The sequence below is a fragment of the Oryx dammah genome, unplaced genomic scaffold (assembly GCF_014754425.2).
Source record: "Oryx dammah isolate SB20612 unplaced genomic scaffold, SCBI_Odam_1.1 HiC_scaffold_10, whole genome shotgun sequence".
Classification (NCBI taxonomy): Eukaryota; Metazoa; Chordata; class Mammalia; order Artiodactyla; family Bovidae; genus Oryx; species Oryx dammah.
The window spans coordinates 1,452,370-1,472,664 of record NW_024070194.1 but is presented as its reverse complement, the minus strand read 5'-3'; the positions used below and the strand labels follow the sequence as shown (position 1 = coordinate 1,472,664).

The following is a 20,295-nucleotide window of genomic DNA, read 5'->3' as shown; positions in this document are numbered from 1 at the left end:
AATCTTAACCACTGGACCACCAGGGAAATCCCCAGAGGTCTTGGCTTTCGAGGACCGACATAGTGGTCATTTCCGTAGGTTTTTCTTTTGTCATATATTCAAAAGTTGTTGCTGGAGAAGCCAGCACATCAGAAATGCCAATGGGTACAGAGAGAACCTCCCCTTCCTGCTCCCCTCCCCCAAATTTTCCCATCCAAGGATGACCTGGAAATGGCTCAGCTGAACAACACAGAAAACTTTTAGAAAATATCTCTTCTGATATCAGCCAAAAATCACAGAATAGACTGGGCCCCCACTCACCTCCATGCCAGCAAAGGCTGAGTAAGGAGTCTAGACATCAATCCTTAGAGCTTCTGTGAGTAAAATATTTCCTTCTACCTTTTTAGATGAAGCCCCTGGGCACTGTGAATTAACTGACACAAAGTGTACAAATTATATTTATATCTTCATATAGCTGGGGACTAAACAGAGAAAGAAGTGAAAATCCAAAGAAGCAGGCTTGGGCTTTTATTTTAGTTACTCCACTTCCTAAAAGTCCTGTATTTGTCCCAACTCAGATTTGTGTTCTGCCTGTTATTTTCCAGGCTGTGCCCAGATTGGTAGCTGCTTGCTCTCCTTTCTGTCCCTTTTTTCTCTCTCTCATGTCTGCCTCTCTCAAAGTATCAAAAAAAAGAAAGAAAGAAACTAGAAAGAAACCCAAATACTCTGTTACAAAAGAGTTTGGCCATTAAAAAAATATGTATTTATTTTTTTGTTATTTGACTGCATTGGGTCTTGGTTGCGGTGCGCTGGATCTTCATGGCGTCGTGCAGGATCGTTCCTGAGGCACACGGACTCTCTAGCTGCAGCAGGAAGGCTCCGTAGCTGCTGTGGGCTGGCTTAGTTGCTCTGCGGCACGTGGGACCTTAGTTCCCTGACCGGAGATTGAACCCGTGTCCCCCGCCTTGCAAGGAGGATTCTCAACCACTGAACCCCAGGAAAGCTCCTGGCCACTTCTTACGTTGCCTTGACTCTTGATAATGCCTGTGCGCTGGAGCCCTCACCTTTGAGCAAAGCTGTTTAGAGCATTCCCTCTACATTGGATGTAACTTTAGGTTTGGAATCTTATACACCATTTTAACAGCGAGCTATGAGTTATGGAGAAGTGACTAGACAGAGGAAAGGGAATTTGAGCAGCTCAGGGTGGTAAACTGCGTGAAGGTGACTAGAGCATTTTTGCTGTAGAAGAGAGTGTTCAGTATGGTTGGTTAAATAGATTCATCTTGGTGCCATCTCTTGTCTTCCTGGTTTAAGAGAGGGAAGCCCCTTTACACGTGTAAATGCATGTCAGTTAAAAAAAGAAATCTTCGCCTTACTTTTAGGCAGAAAGGGGGAAAGCAGAGAGATTCCTCCTGTGTCTGCCGTTTCTCGGTTACCTTTGGCTCAACATGATCCCGTCAGAGAAGAACGTTTACGGTAACAGGGTCCTCTGTCCGCAGCTGGTGTCCTGGAAGGCCAGGCGGGGAGCCCAGCCTCGCCCCTGGCCGGCCCTTAGTTAGCCACGCCCACCGCGGTGTCGTGGAGACGCGGCGGCGTCCCTACACCCCGCCCCGCAGTCACCAGGTCTTCACCCCTCTCCGCACGGGGCTGCTGTCAGGGGTCAGGATCCTCACCGGTGGTCAGGGGCGGTGAGACCACCCCACTGCCGCGCCGGCGGGATCACAGGGGACAGAGCTCCCAGCCCCGCCCCGCGGTAATGACCCCTCAGTGTCACCATTCTGCTCGCTCGGTGGAAACGCGCCCCAGCTAAGCCGGGGAGTCTGAGGCCACGCAGTGGCAGAGCTCGGTCACCCCAGGCGAGCTGCAGAGCGCCCCGCCCTGACTGCTCACCTGTGCAGCAGCCTGCTTAAAGGAGCCAGGTGAGACCAGCAGGGCAGCCTCGGCCACCGTCGGGCTCACCAGGGAGAAACGTGCTTGTTCTCTTGAGCTTCTCAGCTCCGGGGTGATTGGCTATACAGCAGTCGCGAAGGGACCGAGGAATTTCACGTGCGACCTGGAGGATGAGAGGAGGCAGCCCCCTGAGCAGCAAGGGGAAGAGCCTTCCAGCATGTTCTCTCCTCCCTCATTAGAGACGCACGGAACTTGTAGGCTGGGGCTCCAGTGGTGGGCAGGGAGGGCTGGCCAGCCGGCAGCGGTCAGCCTGTGGAGAGCCAAGCTGAGAAACGGGAACTTGGTGTCGGGGATTTTGGTGTGGCGCCCACTCACAGACTTTTGGAAGCCACCACAACATCATTTCTTTTTTTAACTTCGCCAAATACTTGTTAGGAGCATCCTACCAAACCACGGTGTCCTGCAGATGCAGTCTGTCTGCAATGACCACGTGCTGGGCGTTGTGCTCGGGGCGGGGAGACTGCGTCATCTGTCTCTACCCACGAGGAAGCGGAAACCAGAACTTGCATGGTGTTCACGGAGATGTGTGTAAATGTTAGCCGGTTCAGTCCTCATATTAATCATATGTGCTTGGTATTATTATTGTTATTTATCCTCACTCCACACAAGAGAAAGTGACTCTCAATTTCTTCAGTCCTTGGAACAGGGCCTGGAGCATAGTAGATGCTCAGGAAATATTTGTGAAGTTAATGAATAAATGGGCTTCGCTGGTGGCTCAGACTTAGAATCTGCCTGCAGTGCAGGAGACCCTGGTTTAATCCCTGGTTTTGGAAGATCCCCTGGAGAAGGGCATGGCTACCCACTCCAGTATTCTTGCCTGGAGAATCCCATGGACAGAGGAGCCTGGTGGGCTAGAGTCCCTGGGGTTGCAAAGAGTCGGACACCACTGAGCAGCTTTCACACGCTTCACAGTGAGTAAACGAAGGAACCAGAACGTGTGTTGTCTTTGTTTGCAGGCAGATTGCCTCCTGGCTGGATAGTTTGAGCTGTTGACCTCTATAATGGGTCCCCCAGGCAGTAGAAGCCCTTTAAATGCACTGACTCATTCCATTCTGCCAATAAGCCTGTAGGGAAGATCAGTTTATTTAAAAAGTACAATAAGATCTTGTATCTTAGGCTTATGTATACAGTATACACATAGCTGACTAGTCCTCATGTTTAATAACAGAACGTTTATATATAAAACTTAGGTGTTTAACAGGCACGATAGACTCCTTATATCCACCATCAGATTTTGCATTCTCCCTGCAGATTCTGGTTCCCTCCCAGGCTTGCTTGCTTCGCTAACGTAAACTCCATTCTGCTACTCGCTTGAGCTAAAAATCTTGAAATCATCCCTGGCTCTCCTTACTCGCATCCTCACCTCCAGCCTCATCAGTGAGTCTTGTTGGTTCTGCTCTCAGAATGTATCCTGACGTGGACCCCTTCTCATCTGCTTCCTCGCTTCCATCCCGGCTCAGGGGACCATGAGATTTATTGTAGCAGCAACCTCCTAGCTAGTTTAAACTGGATTATACAACTTTCATTCAGAAGCCTTCATCTCACTTCCCATTGCATGCAGTGAACAAGTTAGAGTCTTTGCAGTTAGACCCACACAGCCTCCCCGCCTCCACCAGCTCTGGCCTCTCTGGAATCCCGATGGCTCATCATGCCAGGGCATGTTTCTGTCTGAACGCACGCCTCCTGCATTGGCAGCAGATCCTTTCCCCCTGAGCCCCCGGGGAAGCCACTAGCCTGTCACTGCCGGTGCACCGCCAGACGTGTGCTCACAGATGTGCCCCATGCGCCTGTTGTCGTCATATCTCGTCTGGAAGCCCGGTGACGGCGGCAGGCTCCTCCACTCTTTGCAGCCCCGTCCTTTGTACTGAACGGCGTCTGGCACATGGTAGGCACGCAGTAAGTGTTTGCTGATGAATTAATGCAGGAGTTCCCCAGCCTCCTGCCGCGGACCAGTATCTTCAGATCAGCCGTAGCATTAGATTAGAAATAAAGTGCCCAATAAATGTAGTGTTCTTGAATCACCCCAAACCACCCCCCTCCACCCTGGCCCGTGGAAAAATTCTTTTCCACAAAATGGGTTCCTGGTGCCAAAAAAGGTTGGGGACTGCTGAGTTCATGAGTGATATCAGCTCCCCAATTTTTTGTTTGAATAGAATGCCCGCCCAGTAGTCAAGATTCTCTAGCATTTCTTTAGAGTTGTTTGGCTTTTTTCTTTAAGGCTGCTTAAAAATAGAAGCTGAATGAGGACATGCCACTGTGTATGGCTTCGGGCAGGGCTCCTGTTCCTCACTTCTCTTCCTCCCACTTTGTGAATCTGTCCGGGGACAGAAAGAACTGGGGAGAGGAGGGGCGGAGCCATCACTTTTCCCTTTTCAGCTTTGTCTGACAAGGGAAGGGTCCTCATGTGTGGCCAGAATATTGATTCCATGAGAATTTTTCCAAATAATCTCGTGTTGCTTATTTGATCACCACTAAAAATATATGTGTGTGGTTCTAAGTAGAGACTATATAAATGAAGAAATCAACAAAATAAGGCAAAAAAGGTAGGGTGGGGCCAGCTTTTGCAGGTTCTAGAATCTCTTGTTAAGACTTGGGTTTGTACCCCAAAGGCAACAGGCAGCCTCAGAAATGTGTTAAGCAGTGGGTTGATGTGGTCACATCAGGGTTTTAAGCATCACTCCAGAGGAACTGCAGGAAATGAACTGGAAAGTGAAGAGGGAAAGCAGGGGAACTCTGAAGCTCAGGAGGTGGTGCCAGATTAGGGCCGTGGTCCCTGCGGGGGGCGTAGGGGGAAGATACTCCAGGCTCAGCCAGTAGGTGAAATACACTGGACTCAGCGACTGATGGACTGTGTTAAAAACTAGTTTTCAAAACAGTTAACTGTTCGTGTCATGACTCTCGTACAGATGTAGAAAGAACACGTGCTGAAGATTCTAATTAGCTCATTAAGTGAGAGAACAGCACAGACTATTATAACTAGTTCTAAGGGGAAGCCAGCGAGCTCACACGTTTATATGAGCAGCATAGTGAAATGTGTGCTGCAGAGGAGGCCGAGCTGGCTCCATGACGGGGGCAGGGAAATCAGTGAAGCCTCTGCTGAAGGGGATAGAACTTGCATCTTTATGGAATAGAATCATTTTGCATGTTTATCAGTGATCTACAGTTTAGAGTTGTAGACTGTTTCCGTCGGAAGCAGACGCAGATGATCCCGAATGTGTGTGCTAGAGGACGCAGTTTTCCATTGAAACGGATACTTTCCCCTTGGTGTGTGTGGAGGGTGGAGACTGAGCATATATTAGAGCAGAAACAGACTAAAACGCAGGGACAACCTACGTTTCTTACTTAATAACTTACTTAATAGCACATCCTATGGTATGAATATTATTTTACAACATCATTTTTAATGATGGCAATTTCCAGTTTACAGATAGGCCATAATTAACAAAGCCAGTCCCCTGGAACATTTAGAGTGCTCTCAATTTTTATGCCAAAGAGCCCTATTCCCATATGTTTGCATATTTCCTTAATTATTTCCTTAGGGGGAAAGTTCCTAGAAAGACTATTTTCAAGTCAAAGGATAGGCATAATTTCTCCCCTGGAAAGGTTGTGTTAATTTATTTTGACATCAACAGAGGGTTTGCAGAGTTAATTTATTGCCTGTGGATGCTTTTGAAATAGTTTTAATCCTCTTTATACAAATTTTATTTTATGATTAATTATCTCATTTTTGCTGGACTTTTTCTTTGTAGTGAATTTTAGTATGTACCTCAGTACCCACTGTGCAACTTCTCCAAATTAACATTCTTTCCTGACAAATGAAAGGTGCATATAAATGACAGGCACAGAGTCATGCTGTTTACTCATTAAAGTGACTTTTTCTCCTCGTTGTTTTGGTGAGTGGAGTTGGTGGCACCTACCGGTTACAGTTCAGTGAAGTCACAGAATTCTGCTCTTCTTCCGCCTGCAGTGCAGGAGACCTGGGTTCAGTCCCTGGGTTGGGAAGATCCCCTGGAGAACTCCATGGACAGAGAAGCCTAGCGGGCTACAGTCTATGGGGTCGCAAAGAGCGGGACACGATGGAATGACCAGCACTTTTCACTTTCACTTTCTGTCACCTTCTGAAATCCCATAATGACAGAGTCCTTCACTAGGCTAGAATGTTATAACCGCCTCGGTTTCAGAGGTCATCTCGGTCAGAATTCTCATCTTGTGGAAGGATTATCTGGAGACTGGCAGTCAGGCGGCATCACCCAATGTCGTTCCTGAGGCTGTCGGCTTGCCCCTTGGACTGGTGCTCGTCCGTCACAGAGGAGCTCAGGAGTGGCCGGGCCGTGGGTCACTGTGGCCGGGCGCCGGGGGCCACGGTGGGGCGCTGGGTGCTGACTGCATGCATCCAGGGAGCCAGGGAGCCGGGACATTGCTTTCCTGCAGCTGTAACTGGTGAAGAGCGAGCAACCACAGGTTAGACAGGGAAGGAAGGCCATATAAAACCCAGAACTTGCACAAGACGCCATATAATCAGAAGTATTTGACACAGTTGAGTTTTTGAGCTGCGATCAGGGATCCTGAATACTTTGTCACTTAAGGAGAGGGTGGAATTCTTTTAAAAGAAAACACATCTTACAAACTGCTGGGCTTGCAGTCCCGGAATAGGGTCTTCAGACCCCAACTGCAGAAATACTCCATTAAAAATTTTCACTCTTTGCCAACGCCTGGTGCCAGGGAACTTAAAATCACAAATGCAAATGTCACACTGAAATAGCTAGACGGCAAAGTCGTCGTCCAGATGAAAGAGCATATGGTTACAACTAAATGTCTCTTTATAGATTATGATAAGCAAGAAAATCAACTTCTTACAGACGGCTCGACCCTTAGCAGAAGTTTGAGTGTCTCTAGGAGACCAGCTTTTCTGGGAAAATCCTGGAGGAATGGTTAAGAGCTTTTTCTCCAGAATCAGGCAAACCAAGGTTGGAATGCTGGCTTATCTCTCTAGTTTCATGCCCTTGAGTAACTAACACCCAGTGAGGAACCTCACTAAGGTCTATTTCCTTGTTGTAAAATGGGAAGAATAATAGCCTGTGTTTTATGGGGCCATGGGTAGGTTAGTTGAGATAATGCACAAAAAGGAATTAGCATTCTGCATGCAGAAAGTTTTCGGCTAATGCTTGGTGTTGATAGTAACTCCCCAGACAAGGAGAATATTTGACTTGTTTTGGAGAATAAATAAGAATAGGACTAGAGTGTGAGAGATGAGGCTCATATATGATGAGGACACATGACATGGCTGAGGTGGAGAGAATGCCTGGCCCAGCTCAGTTCAGCCGCTCAGTCGTGTCCAGCTCTTTGCGACCATGGACGGCGGCACACCAGGCCTCCCTGTCCATCGCCACCTCCTGGAGTCGCCTGGAGAAGAGGGAAAATTGATTCGATTACAGAAATTAGATTCTGGCCGAACAGAAAACAGTCCTAACTTACCGTCCCCCCGCGACCCGGCAAATACACCTTCCCGCTGTAGAATTGTTGTTGTTGAGTCACTAAGTCGTGTCGGACTCTGTGCACCCGCATGGACTGTAGACCGCCAGGCTCCTCTGCCCACGGGAATTATTCCCCGGCAGGAATGCTGGAGTGGTGGCCACGCCCTCGGTGGGGGGTCGGAGCCCTGTGACGTGCTTGCCTGTTGATGCTCCGACAGGGGCTCGTGTGGGCTGGCTTGTCCGAGTCCAGGGCTTTGAAGATATTCTTCCAGTCTGCAATCTCAGATCAGTGTGAATTCATGTGTAATAGTGATTCTGCCACAGTGTCACCAGAGTAGAAGCCTGCTTGTGGCATTCGGCTGATGAAGCCCAAACAGGCTCTGAAACATCCCGCGATACACAGGACAGCGCCCCCCCACACTCGACAATAAAACAATAACTGTCTAACATGCCAGTTGTGCTGAGAACGCAGAACCCTAATGTATACCACGTGAGATATTCCAACATAAAGCTATTCTGTCATCAAATTATCTTAAGAGTGGTGCCACTGGTAAAGACCCCCCTCCGAGTGTAGGAGATGTTGGAGACTCGGGTTTGATCCCCGGGTTGGGAAGATCCCCTGGAGGAGGGCAGGGCAGCCCGTCCAGTGTTCTTGCCTGGAGAGTCCCGTGGACAAGGGAGCCTGGCGGTTACAGTCCAGGGGATCCATAGGGACCCAGCTGATGTGACTTAGCATGTAGGCTAATCATTAGGATTCCTATGCTTCTCGTCCCATGAAACTACATTTTGCTGTCACAGTTGGGATAAAAAAGCTTCAGTTAAAAAAATCAGTTGAAAGAAAAATGTTAACGAAAAAATACTATAGACGGTCCATAGATGTGCTATGGAGATCATTGGTAGAATTCATTTAAGGAGGAAACGCTGCCCTCTGCCAGTGAGCAAACGAGATTATTCTCAAGCTGTTGCCCTCTGAGCGTGTCAGTCACCCCAGCTCGTCCCCACGCGACCCCGTTCTCAGTGAGTCCTCCTGCTTTGTCCTCTCACCGATTCTGAAACATGGAGCGAAAGTCTGTAATTCTCTGGTGCTTGGTGGCTGTTCTGTTCTTGAGACCAAGAGTGTAGGGCAGGTGAAACGGGCTTGCTGTGGTTCAGCCGACTTCACTTTCACCGTCTCCCGCCCCTCCGTGCACGAGCCCACTGTCCTCACAGGACATCCCACCACTCAGAGGCCCTCACTGTGGGCGGAGCAGGTGCTGGAGGAGTCTTTGCTGGCCGTCCCTCCGGGCAGCACTGGCTTGTCTGCAAGTCTTTATGAATATTCATGCATTGGTTTGAAAATTAGTAAGCAAAATTCCTGGGGAATGTGGTAAACAGCCAATTTGTCTGGCCCCACTCTGATGCAGTTGACCTTGGCTAATCTCTAGGAATCTGCATAATTAGTAATTATCTTGAGTGAGGCTGGACCACTGCTTGAGAATCACTCAACTCCTTCTTTTCATAAACCTAGTGTTGGAATTTTCCTTATCTCCTGATGAGCCAGCATGTTTTAATCTGTTCCAGGGCGACTTTCCAGCCAGTAGTTATAAACAATATTTATACAGTACAGCCTGGATACCCAGGTGATAGTGGTAAAGAATATGCCTGCAATGCAGGAAACTTGGGTTCCATGCCTGGGTCAGGAAGATCCCTGGAGGAGGAAATGGCACCCAACTCCAGTATTCTTACCTGGAGAAACCCATGGACCGAGGAGCCTGGTGGCCTACAGTCCACGGGGTTGCAAAGAGTCGGACATGACTGAGCAAAGCACAGCAGCAACAGCATCCAATACAGAATCTGTATAAATTTATTTTTACAAATTTATTTATTTTGTATAAATTTGAATTTATACAATAGTACTTTGGCGGTTATTTGATTATAACACTGCACTTTTGCTCTTACTACTTAAAAAAAAAAAAAAAAACAAAAGAAAAACAAAAATCCTCTAAGAGTAATGTGGACGAATCGAAGATGAAGTCATCAGGCCTGCTTAAACTGAGGAACCTTTAGCTTGCCTGTGACAGACTTAAGACAGAAGCCAGACAAATGTGGTTTGATCCTGAAGAAAATGAATAACTTTGTTTTAAAGTAGAAATGCTGTCATTCAAGATTGGGTCTAAAAGTTACAGTATAATTTGGAAATATAAAATGTCCTTTTTGGTGAAAATGTTTTTTTTTTCCTGTAGTATGCATATTTCTTGCATACCTTAGCATGCTGTCTCTAACAAATTTTCCTGGCCGTGTCAAGAAGAAAGGAGCTGCCAATGATAGAATGGCGGCGAGAAACCTAATTTTCCACATCCTTTATTTGAACAATCAGAGCGACAGTCATTCCCACTATAATTATAGTCCTCTTTCTGGTGGTTAGGTTTTAAGGAAGCCAGTGATCTCATCTGTTATTCGGACACCAGTGAGATATTGGTAAGTCTTCTCTTTGCCAGCCATAGCCCCCCCACATGTTTATCTCCATGGGTGATTCTCCATCCTGAAAAGGATTCGGTGTTCGAACTCTTACCGATGACTCTGGCCATTTGGTTTTCTAAAGTTACTTAGTCCAGTGTTAATTCGACTTCAGCTTGATAGCAAAAGAAGTAGGTAACTGCTTTTAGATTAGGCTGTACTTTTTGAGATCTTGGTTAAATATATCTGCACTTTTCAGTTAAAAATTTATAAGTGTTTTGCTTTAAGATAATTGTAGATTCACTTTTGGTTGTAAGAAATATTATACAAAGACCATGTATTCTTTAACCAGTTTCTCTGGTGGTAATATCTTTGAAACAACAACACAATATTTTTTAGATTTATGTATTTAATTTATTTATTTGGCCGAGTCGTATCTTGGCCTTTGGGATACAGAATGAAGCAGGGCAAAGACTAATAGAGTTTTGCCAAGAAAATGCACTGGTCATAGCAAACACCCTCTTCCAACAACACAAGAGAAGACTCTACACGTGGACATCACCAGATGGTCAACACCGAAATCAGATTGATTATATTCTTTGCAGCCAAAGATGGAAAAGCTCTATACAGTCAACAAAAACAAGACCAGGAGCTGACTGTGGCTCAGATCATGAACTCCTTATGGCCAAATTCAGACTGAAATTGAAGAAAGTAGGGAAAACCACTAGACCATTCAGGTATGACCTAAATCAAATCCCTTATGATTATACAGTGGAAGTGAGAAATAGATTTAAGGGTCTAGATCTGACAGATAGAGTGCCTGATGAACTATGGAATGAGGTTTGTGACATTGTACAGGAGACAGGGATCAAGACCATCCCCATGGAAAAGAAATGCAAAAAAGCAAAATGGCTGTCTGGGGAGGCCTTACAAATAGCTGTGAAAAGAAGAGAAGTGAAAAGCCAAGGAGAAAAGGAAAGATACAAGCATCTGAATGCAGGGTTCCAAAGAATAGCAAGGAGAGATAAGAAAGCCTTCTTCAGTGATCAATGCAAAGAAGTAGAGGAAAACAACAGCATGGGAAAGACTAGAGATCTCTTCAAGAAAATTAGAGATACCAAGGGAACATTTCATGCAAAGATGGGCTCAATAAAGGACAGAAATGGTATGGACCTAACAGAAGCATAAGATATTAAGAAGAGGTGGCAAGAATACACAGAAGAACTGTACAAAAAAGATCTTCACGACCCAGATAATCACGATGGTGTGATCACTCACCTAGAGCCAGACATCTTGGAATGTGAAGTCAAGTGGGCCTTAGAAAGCATCCCTACGAACAAAGCTAGTGGAGGTGATAGAATTCCAGTTGAGCTGTTTCAGATCCTGAAAGATGATGCTGTGAAAGTGCTGCACTCAATATGCCAGCAAGTTTGGAAACCTCAGCAGTGGCCACAGGACTGGAAAAAGTCAGTTTTCATTCCAGTCCCAAAGAAAGGCAATGCCAAAGAATGCTCAAACTACTGCACAATTGCACTCATCTCACATGCTAGTAAAGTAATGCTCAAAATTCTCCAAGCCAGGCTTCAGCAATACGTGAACCGTGAACTCCCTGATGTTCAAGCTGGTTTTAGAAACGGCAGAGGAACCAGAGATCAAATTGCCAACATCCACTGGATCATGGAAAAAGCAAGAGAGTTCCAGAAAAACATCTATTTCTGCTTTATTGACTATGCCAAAGCCTTTGACTGTGTGGATCACAATAAACTGTGGAAAATTCTTCAAGAGATGGGAATACCAGACCACCTGACCTGCCTCTTGAGAAATCTGTATGCAGGTCAGGAAGCAACAGTTAGAACTGGACATGGAACAACAGACTGGTTCCAAATTGGAAAAGGAGTACGTCAAGGTTGTATATTGTCACCCTGCTTATTTAACTTCTATGCAGAGTACATCATGAGAAACGCTGGGCTGGAAGAAACACAAGCTGGAATCAAGATTGCCGGGAAAAATATCAATAACCTCAGATATGCAGATGACACCACCCTTATGGCAGAAAGTGAAGAGGAACTAAAAAGCCTCTTGATGAAAATTAAAGAGGAGAGTGAAAAAGTTGGCTTAAAGCTCAACATTCAGAAAATGAAGATCATGGCATCTGGTCCCATCACTTCATGGGAAATAGATGGGGAAACAGTGGAAACAGTGTCAGACTTTATTTTGGGGGGCTCCTAAATCACTGCAGATGGTGATTGCAGCCATGAAATTAAAAGACGCTTATTCCTTGCAAGAAAAGTTATGACCAACCTAGAGAGCATATTCAAAAGCAGAGACATTACGTTGCCAACAAAGGTCCATCTAGTCAAGGCTATGGTTTTTCCTGTGGTCATGTATGGATGTGAGAGTTGGACTGTGAAGAAGGCTGAGCGCCGAAGAATTGATGCTTTTGAACTGTGGTGTTGGAGAAGACTCTTGAGAGTCCCTTGGACTGCAAGGAGCTCCAACCAGTCCATTCTGAAGGAGATCAGTCCTGGGTGTTCATTAGAAAGACTGATGCTGAAGCTGAAACTCCAGTACTTTGGCCACCTCATGTGAAAAGTTGAGTCATTGGAAAAGACTCTGATGCTGGGAGGGATTGGGGGCAGGAGGAGAAGGGGATGACAGAGGATGAGATGGCTGGATGGCATCACGGACTCGATGGACGTGAGTCTGAGTGAACTCCGGGAGATGGTGATGGACAGGGAGGCCTGGCGTGCTGCGATTCATGGGGTCGCAAAGAGTCAGACACGACTTAGCGCCTGAACTGCACTGAAGTGACTGGTTTAATCTATTTATTTGCCCGAGTCGTATCTTAGCTGCAGCAGGTGAATGTTTGGTTCTCCGACTCAGTGGGTGTGGTGTACGGGGTGTACTTGCCCCTAGACCTGTGTGATCTTGGCTCCCTGACCACGGATCGAGCCTGTGTCCCCTGCATTTCGAGATGGACCCTCAGGAAAGTCCCCAGCAATGCACTGTACCCAAGACACTAGCATTGATAGAGTCAGGACACAGGGCAGTTTCATCACTCCTGGGCCCCATCTGTCTCCCCTATAGGCACCCCCTCCTCCCTCCTGCTCCCCCTCACACAGGCCTCACCCCTGGTAACCACTAACCTGCTTTCCATTTCTATACTTCTGTCAGTTCAAGAATGCTCTTAATGTGGCCATACAGTAGGTGACCTTTGTGTTTGGCTCCGTACCCGCGCATCACCCCCGCCACCCCCAGGCAGCATTATTCTCTGAAGACTGGTTCAAATTGTTCTTATAGCTGAGTGGTATGCTATGATGTGACTGTTCCCCAAATCGTTTACCTGTTTACCCAGTGGAGAATAGATGGGTTGTGTACAGTTTTGCACTGATACAAATCCAGCTGCTATGAACATTCATGTTCCTGGGTTTTGTGTGCGGGGAGTTTGCATTTCTCGGCCTAGATTCCTGAGAGTGCAACTCTAAGTGCTGTGCTGCTTGCTTCGTTCTTTAAGGAATTGCCAAACTGTGTTTCAGAGTTGTCTATTTTATATTCCCAGCAGCAGTGCAAAAGCAGTCCAGTCCACTGGCATCCTCGTCAACACTTGGTGGTATTATTATTATTTGAGGCAACCTGATAGGTGTGTGTTTCAGTGTGGTCCTAGCGGCTGTGGCTGTGATTCCCATGTCCCGTTGGGTCGCAGTGTCTCACTGTGGTTTTAACCTGCGTCTCCCTGGAGGCTTAATGATGGTGAGCATTTCCTCATGCGCCTCTCGATCTCCTGTGTGTTCTCTCTGGTGAAATGTCTGTTGTCCATTTTGTAAATGGATTGTGTGCTTCTTTAATGTTGATATTTGAGGACTCTGTGAATTCCAGATACTGATCCTATGTCAGATATGTGGTTTGCACATATATATTTTTTTCCCAGCTTGTCTTTTCATTCTCTCAGCAGAATTTTTCACATAGCCAAAGTTTTAAATTTTGATGAGTTACATATGGCAACATTTTCTTTTATGGATTAAGACTTTGATATGAGGTCAGTCCTGAGTGTTCTTTGGAAGGACTGATGCTGAAGCTGAAACTCCAGTGCTTTGGCCACCTCATTCGAAGAGTTGACTCATTGGAAAAGACTCTGATGCTGGGAGGGATTGGGGGCAGGAGGAGAAGTGGACAACCGAGGATGAGATGGCTGGATGGCGTCACCAACTCGATGCACATGAGTCTGAGTGAACTCCAGGAGTTGGTGGTGGACAGGGAGGCCTGGCGGGCTGCAGTTCATGAGGTCGTAAAGAGTCGGACACAACTGAGCGACTGAACTGACTGAGCTGGGGCTTCCCTGGGGGCTCAGTGGTAAAGAACCCTCTTGCAGGAGACCCGGCTTCCATTCCTGGGTCAGGAAGATTCTTTAGAGGAGGAAATGGCAACCCACTCCAGTATTCTTGCCTGGAAAATTCCATGGATAGAGGAGCCTGGCGGGCTAGTCCATGGGGTCACAAAAGAGTCAGAGGCAACTTAGGGAGTAAACAGTAGCAACAGGAGGTCTAAGAACTCTTCGCTCAGACTGCCTTCCCAAAAGTTTCCTTTTTCCTCCCTAATCAAACTCTTGCCTGGAAAATCCCATGGGCAGAGGAGCCTGGTAGGCTGCAGTCCATGGGGTCTCGAAGAGTTGGACACGGCTGAGCAACTTCACTTTCATGCATTGGAGAAGGAAATGGCAACCCACTCCAGTGTTCTTGCCTGGAGAATCCCAGGGACGGGAGAGCCTGGTGGGCTGCCGTCTATGGGGCTGCACAGAGTTGGACATGACTGAAGCAACTTAGCATATATATATGTATATACTTTTTAAAATATTTGAGTCCATTTTGAGTTTTCTATGAGTGTTTGGGGTCTTTTTTTAAATTTTAATTCCCTATGGATATTCAGTTTTGTTGGGCTTTCCTGGTGGCTCAGATGGTGAAGAATCCGCCTGCAATGCAGGAGACCTGGGTTCGATCCCTGGGTTGGGAAGATCCCCTGGAGGAGGGTATGGCAACCCACTCCCGTATTGTTGCCTGGAAAATTCGATGGACAGAGGAGCCTGGCTGACTGCAGTTCCTGAGGTGCAAAGAGTTGGACACGACTGAGCGACTAAGCACACGTTCAGTTTTCTGAGCACCGTTTGTTTAAAGGCCGCCCTCTGTCCACTGAATTACTTTCCCGCTTTTGTCTCCATGTTTTTAGGGCCCTTAACGTGTTGCAGTATTAACTCAGACTGCACCCCAGCCTGGCAGTGATCTTTGAGTCTCTGGGTTGAATTTTCTGAAGGAGAATGCGGTTGGTGTTCATCCGCATTTATTAGCTAGCCTACTGTCTGGCCCAGCTCCTGACCATCGGGTATGAGGACTGTCCCATGACACGCAGGCGCTGTCCCTTTGTGGGTCTTCGAGCCTTTGGAGTATATCAGGTTGTGCTCTCCATAAATAATGGCGTTTGAAATTAGGGCATGTGCCGGAAAAGCTTGTCTTGTTTGTGCTGATTTGGGATTTTTATCTCTGGGACTTTTTCTGGAATGTTGGCAAAGAATGAAGATATGTGCCTCTAAATACTTATTTCCTTTTGATTCCAGTGATTTTTCAGAACGGCATAATACACCCATTGTGAAAACAGTTTGGGGTTTTAAAATTTTGTTTTCCCAAAGCAACATCACATTTATGCTTTATGAATATTTTATAGGTGAAAACATCAAAAAAACCCATTTAAATGCAAATGCCAGTAATATCTGAGTCAGCTGTGGTGCTGAGTGCTGTCTCTGTATTCACTTCCAGATTTACCAGCGATGTTGGTTAGTATTCAAGAAAGCGTCCAGCAAAGGTCCAAAAAGACTGGAGAAATTTTCTGATGAACGTGCCGCCTATTTTAGGTGTTATCATAAGGTAAGACTCAATTATTGTAGCTTTCCAGACGTCTGTTCGTAACTAGAGAACTCACGTTCTTTGAGTCTGAAAACTTGTCTTGCTTTTTTAACCACGTTACAAAAGTCACTGTTTCCAAGGACATAACATCTCCAAAGTAGTATCTACTTGCTCGTTGTTTTCCTGTTCGGTTGTTGTTATTTGTCTTTTGTGGCTTATTCATTCTGTTGGTTTTAAGGTCTGTTTATTATGTGTTCCGGCTGCGGTGGGCGTCTGTTGCTGCACGCAGGCTCTCTCTGGCTGTGAGCGGGGCTCCTCTCTGTTGCCGTGTGTGAGCCAGTCCTTGCTGCCGCTCCTCTTCTTGTGGAGCGTGCGCTCTGGGTTTCAGGAGTTGCGGCCCTTGGGCTCCGTAGTTGGGGCTGGCAGGTTCCAGAGCGGTGTCTCGGGTCGTTGTGGCCTACCTGCTTAGCTGCTCCGTGCACGCGGGAGCTTCCCCTACCAGGGATCACACCAGTGTCCCTTGCATGGCAAGGTGGATTCCTAACCCCCGGCCCACCAGGGGAGCCTCCCGTTTTATTGCTGATAGACAGTTTTTTCCAGGAGTATCGAATCTTCCCTGGTGGCTTAGAGGGTAAAGCTTCTGCCCGCAATGCGGGAGACCCAGGTTCGATCCCTGGGTTGGGAAGATCCCCTGGAGAAGGGAAGGGCACCCCACTCCATTATTCTTGCCTGGGGAATCCCATGGACGGAGGAGCCTGGGGGCTGCAGTCCACGGGGTCGCAGAGAGTCGGACACGACTGAGCGACTGCACTTTCGCTTTACTCTATGTCGCGCTAGTTTCTACGGTGCACGAAGGGAGCCAGCTGCGCGCACGCGCGTGTCCCCTTGTTCTGGATCCCTCCCCAGTTAGGTCGCTGCAGAGCCCTGAGCGGGTTTCTCGCGCTGAACTGTAGGTTCTCCTTAGGGCCTATCTCGTTCCTCTTCTCAGTAGTGTGTGTGTGTCAGTCCCGCCGTCCCGGTGCCGCCCGCGCACGCCCTCCCACCGTGTGTCCATCCGCTTGTCCGCATCTCTGTTTCTGCTTTGTGAATAAGATGGTCGAGCACTGTGGGCCCCGGTGGCTCAGAGGTCGGAGCGTCTGCCTGCAGCGCGGGTGCGGAAGACCCCCTGGCGAAGGACATGGCAACCCACCCCAGTATGCCTGCCCGGAGAACCCCTGGACGGAGGAGCCTGGCGGCTGCAGTCCACGGGCTCGCAGGGTCGGACGCGACCTCGCGTTCACTTCCACTTCCACCACTGTGGTCCAGGGCTTCCCTGGCGGCTCAGGGAGGAATCCGCCTGCAATGCAGGAGACTTGCAGGAGGGGCAGGTTTGATCTCTGGCTTGAGAAGATCCCCTGGAGCAGGAAATGGCAACCGGTTCCAGTGCTCTTGCCTGGAAATCCCCACGGACAGAGGAGCCTGGCAGGCTACAGTCCATGGGGTCACAAAGCGTCAGACAGGGCTGAGTGGTAAACAACAACAGACCACTGTGGCCCAAGCCACCACGCTGCCTGCCTCCCAGCCCTCTGGAGTCTGTCTGAGATGCTCATGTCGCCTCATGGTTCTCCGGCTCAGAACGCTCAGTCAGGTTGGTATAATGGTCCACCCGGCACCCGTGTGACTTCCTGCCGCCTGTTTAACTTCATGGGCGCAGTTTCCCCAGCCCCACTTGGCCCTGTGACAGGTACCCTGGGCTCTGCACTCTCCGTAGACAGCCAGGCACATCCCGTCTTTTGAATTTCCCTTCCCTCTGCTTGGAAGGCTCTCCTTGCAAATATCCATGTAATCACATCCTTCCTTTGTTCACGTCACTGTTCAAGTTCCTCCGCTAAGTGAGCCCCTTCCCTGCCCTGCTTATTTAAAATGCAGTCCTCGGACACCCTCCCGCTCCCTCTCCCTTTGCTTTAGCTCTTCTCATACTGCATACTTATTATTGCTCAGTTATTTCTTACTGTCTTCACTACAATACCACCAAAAAACAAGGTTCCCAAGGGCAGAGATTTTGGGGTGCATCTGCTTCTACTCCTTACCAGGGCCTAACGTAGCAGACACTTTTTAAACTTTTTTTTTAAAATATGAAAGACCTTTATTTTTATTTGTTTTGCTTTTATTTTGTCGTGTCTTGCTTGTAACACGCAGGATCTTTAGCTGTGGCCTGTGGGCTCTAGTCCTGAACAGGGATTGAATCCCGGACTCCTGCGTTGGGAGAGCAGAGTATTAGCCGCTTGACCACGAGGGAAGCTGCTCTTAAAACTCTTGCTTGAAAAGACATGAGTGTTATCGATAGAGGACAGGGCATAGATGGGGATGTCTGTGTGTCGCGCGTTTATTTAGCTCATCAGAGAGTCCTGAGGCATCTGAAACTAGGAAAAAGAATTCTGATTGGAGGAAATGCGGTGTGTGGTGCTGGGAGCAGAGAAAGCCAGCACTGGGAACGTTTCTGAGAACAGACATGAGTGTCGAACCAGAGTGCACTGGGAAGATTCTCGTGCATGGGAAGTAAGCCAGGGGAGTTGGAGGGCAAACTCGCCCTGTTTCCCAGACCCCTACCTGCTGGCTGCGGAATTTAATGTGCGCATCTTTGGGGAATGTGGTAAGCCACCGTCTCTTTCATCTATAATAATCATTAACCAAAGTTCAAAGCATCAGAACGGAAGAATTATCTCCAGTAAGCCTCCAAGCCCTTGATGAGTTCCCGTAGCCGATTCACCCTCCTCACTCTTTCAGATCTGATACATTTAATATTAATCTCTCGGGGGCATATAAAAAGCTGGAGTAACTCTGAGATGTGCATTTTTTATCCAAATGCTGTGTAATTTATGAATCTTGATAAGAAAAATACTAGGGTGATAAGTAGCTCACCGTGACTGGATTTCAGCGTTTATCCGAATACAAATAAAAAGCAGTTTCCACAAGAAATGAAGCGCTGTACGTTATGCTGTTTGATCAGCGCAGAGACGCTGTGGCACAGACACCCACCTCTCCTGTAGGAAATCTGTGGCATCTGTGGGAAGGAAGTGCTGCTTTAGTTTCACTTTTAAAGATACTATTATGGGGGGCAGAGAACCACAGCAGTTTTGCATATGTGATTCTTTTCAGTTTTTTAAAAAGGAAATTGACCGTAGAATTTTAAAACTTGGTGCTTTGCTCACTGGCAAGGTAACTAAAGGAGCTCTCATAGAAAAACTGGAAAGTAAATATGTGACTAGTGCCCAGACAGAAGCATTATGCTCGTGTCTTTACCTCTTTCCTGACGGGCCCCTCAAGCCCCGGAGCTGTCAGAAACGGCTGTGAGTTTCATTAACTGTAATTGTAGCGATATTAAGACTCCAGTGACTTTATTTTTTCTCTCTTTCTTTCCAGTTTTATTGAGAAATAAGTGACTGCATCACTAAGTTTAAATGTGGGGCTCCAGCGACTTTAAATTTAGTTCCTGACCTTCCCGCTAAATACTGGTTTATGGTTCTCACCCAGCAAATGCCAAGTGGCCCAAACGAAGCAGAAGGGGTTGAGCGTTTCTGTGCCTACTTTTACTTTTTTGTGTGAATAACAACTGGGAGGAAGTCTAAGTAGAATGATGGTCAACTGTTGTTTCTGAGACCAAGGCAAATAGCATGGTGGAAAGTATGCTGGCCCTGGGTTTGGGTAGCTTGCTTTCTTTTTTCTCTTTTTTCTTCTGTTAATTAACCTGACCTTATTTATTTATCGAAGTGTAGGGAATATGCAATACTTATTGCATATTTATTCAGTATTTTTTCAATTATTTTTATTAATTAATTACAGGCAAATTAGCTTATTAATTATGGGCTGCAGCATGGGGGTCGCAAAGAGTGGTACACGACTAGCGAGTGAACAGCAGCAGCAGCTGCTTTTATTGGAGGGTACTGACTTAGAGTGTTGTGTTAGTTTCAGATGTGATGGTCAGTCATGGTTTAGTCACTGAGTCATGTCCAATCCTGTGACCCCGTGGACTCTGTAGCCTGCCAGGCTCTCTGTCCACCAGCAAAGCGGATCACTTATGCGGAGGCACATACCCACTCTTTCTTAGACTGTGTTCCAGTATAGAGCGTTATAGAGCCCTGGTTCTCGCGGTCATCTGTTTTGCATGTAACTATAGTGCGCGTGCGTGTCAGCCCCAGTCTCTCAGTTTACCCCGCCTCCCCGCCTTGGACGAGGTTTATTTTCTATGCCTGTTGCTCTGTTTCTGTTTTTAATAAAACTCTTAGAGGAAAACAAAGGCAGAACACTCTCTGACATAAATCCCAGCAAGATCTTTTTGATCCACCTCCTAGAATAATGAAAACAAAAACAAAAGTCAACAAATGGGACCTAATTAAACATAAAAGCTTTTGCACAGCAAAGACAACCATAAACAAAATGAAAAGACAGCCCACAGAATGGGAGAAAATACTTGCAAACAAAGTGACTGACGGAGGATTCATCTCCAATTTTTAAATACACAAGCAGCTCGTGCAGCTCACTATCAGAAAATATAGACAGCCCCATCAAAACATGGGCAGAAGATC

At 47.1% G+C, this 20,295-nt stretch overlaps 1 protein-coding gene across 2 annotated transcripts in view; it reads left to right on the top strand.

Annotated features, from left to right (window-relative positions):
* The window catches only part of DOK5 (docking protein 5), a 152,030-nt gene that overhangs the window by 55,621 nt on the left and 76,114 nt on the right, over positions 1–20,295 (top strand). For both annotated transcript variants that reach the window (XM_040248094.1, XM_040248095.1), the window contains exon 2: positions 15,644–15,751. In XM_040248094.1, the coding sequence (XP_040104028.1) occupies positions 15,644–15,751 (108 nt within the window). The remainder of the gene's footprint in view (positions 1–15,643; positions 15,752–20,295) is intronic.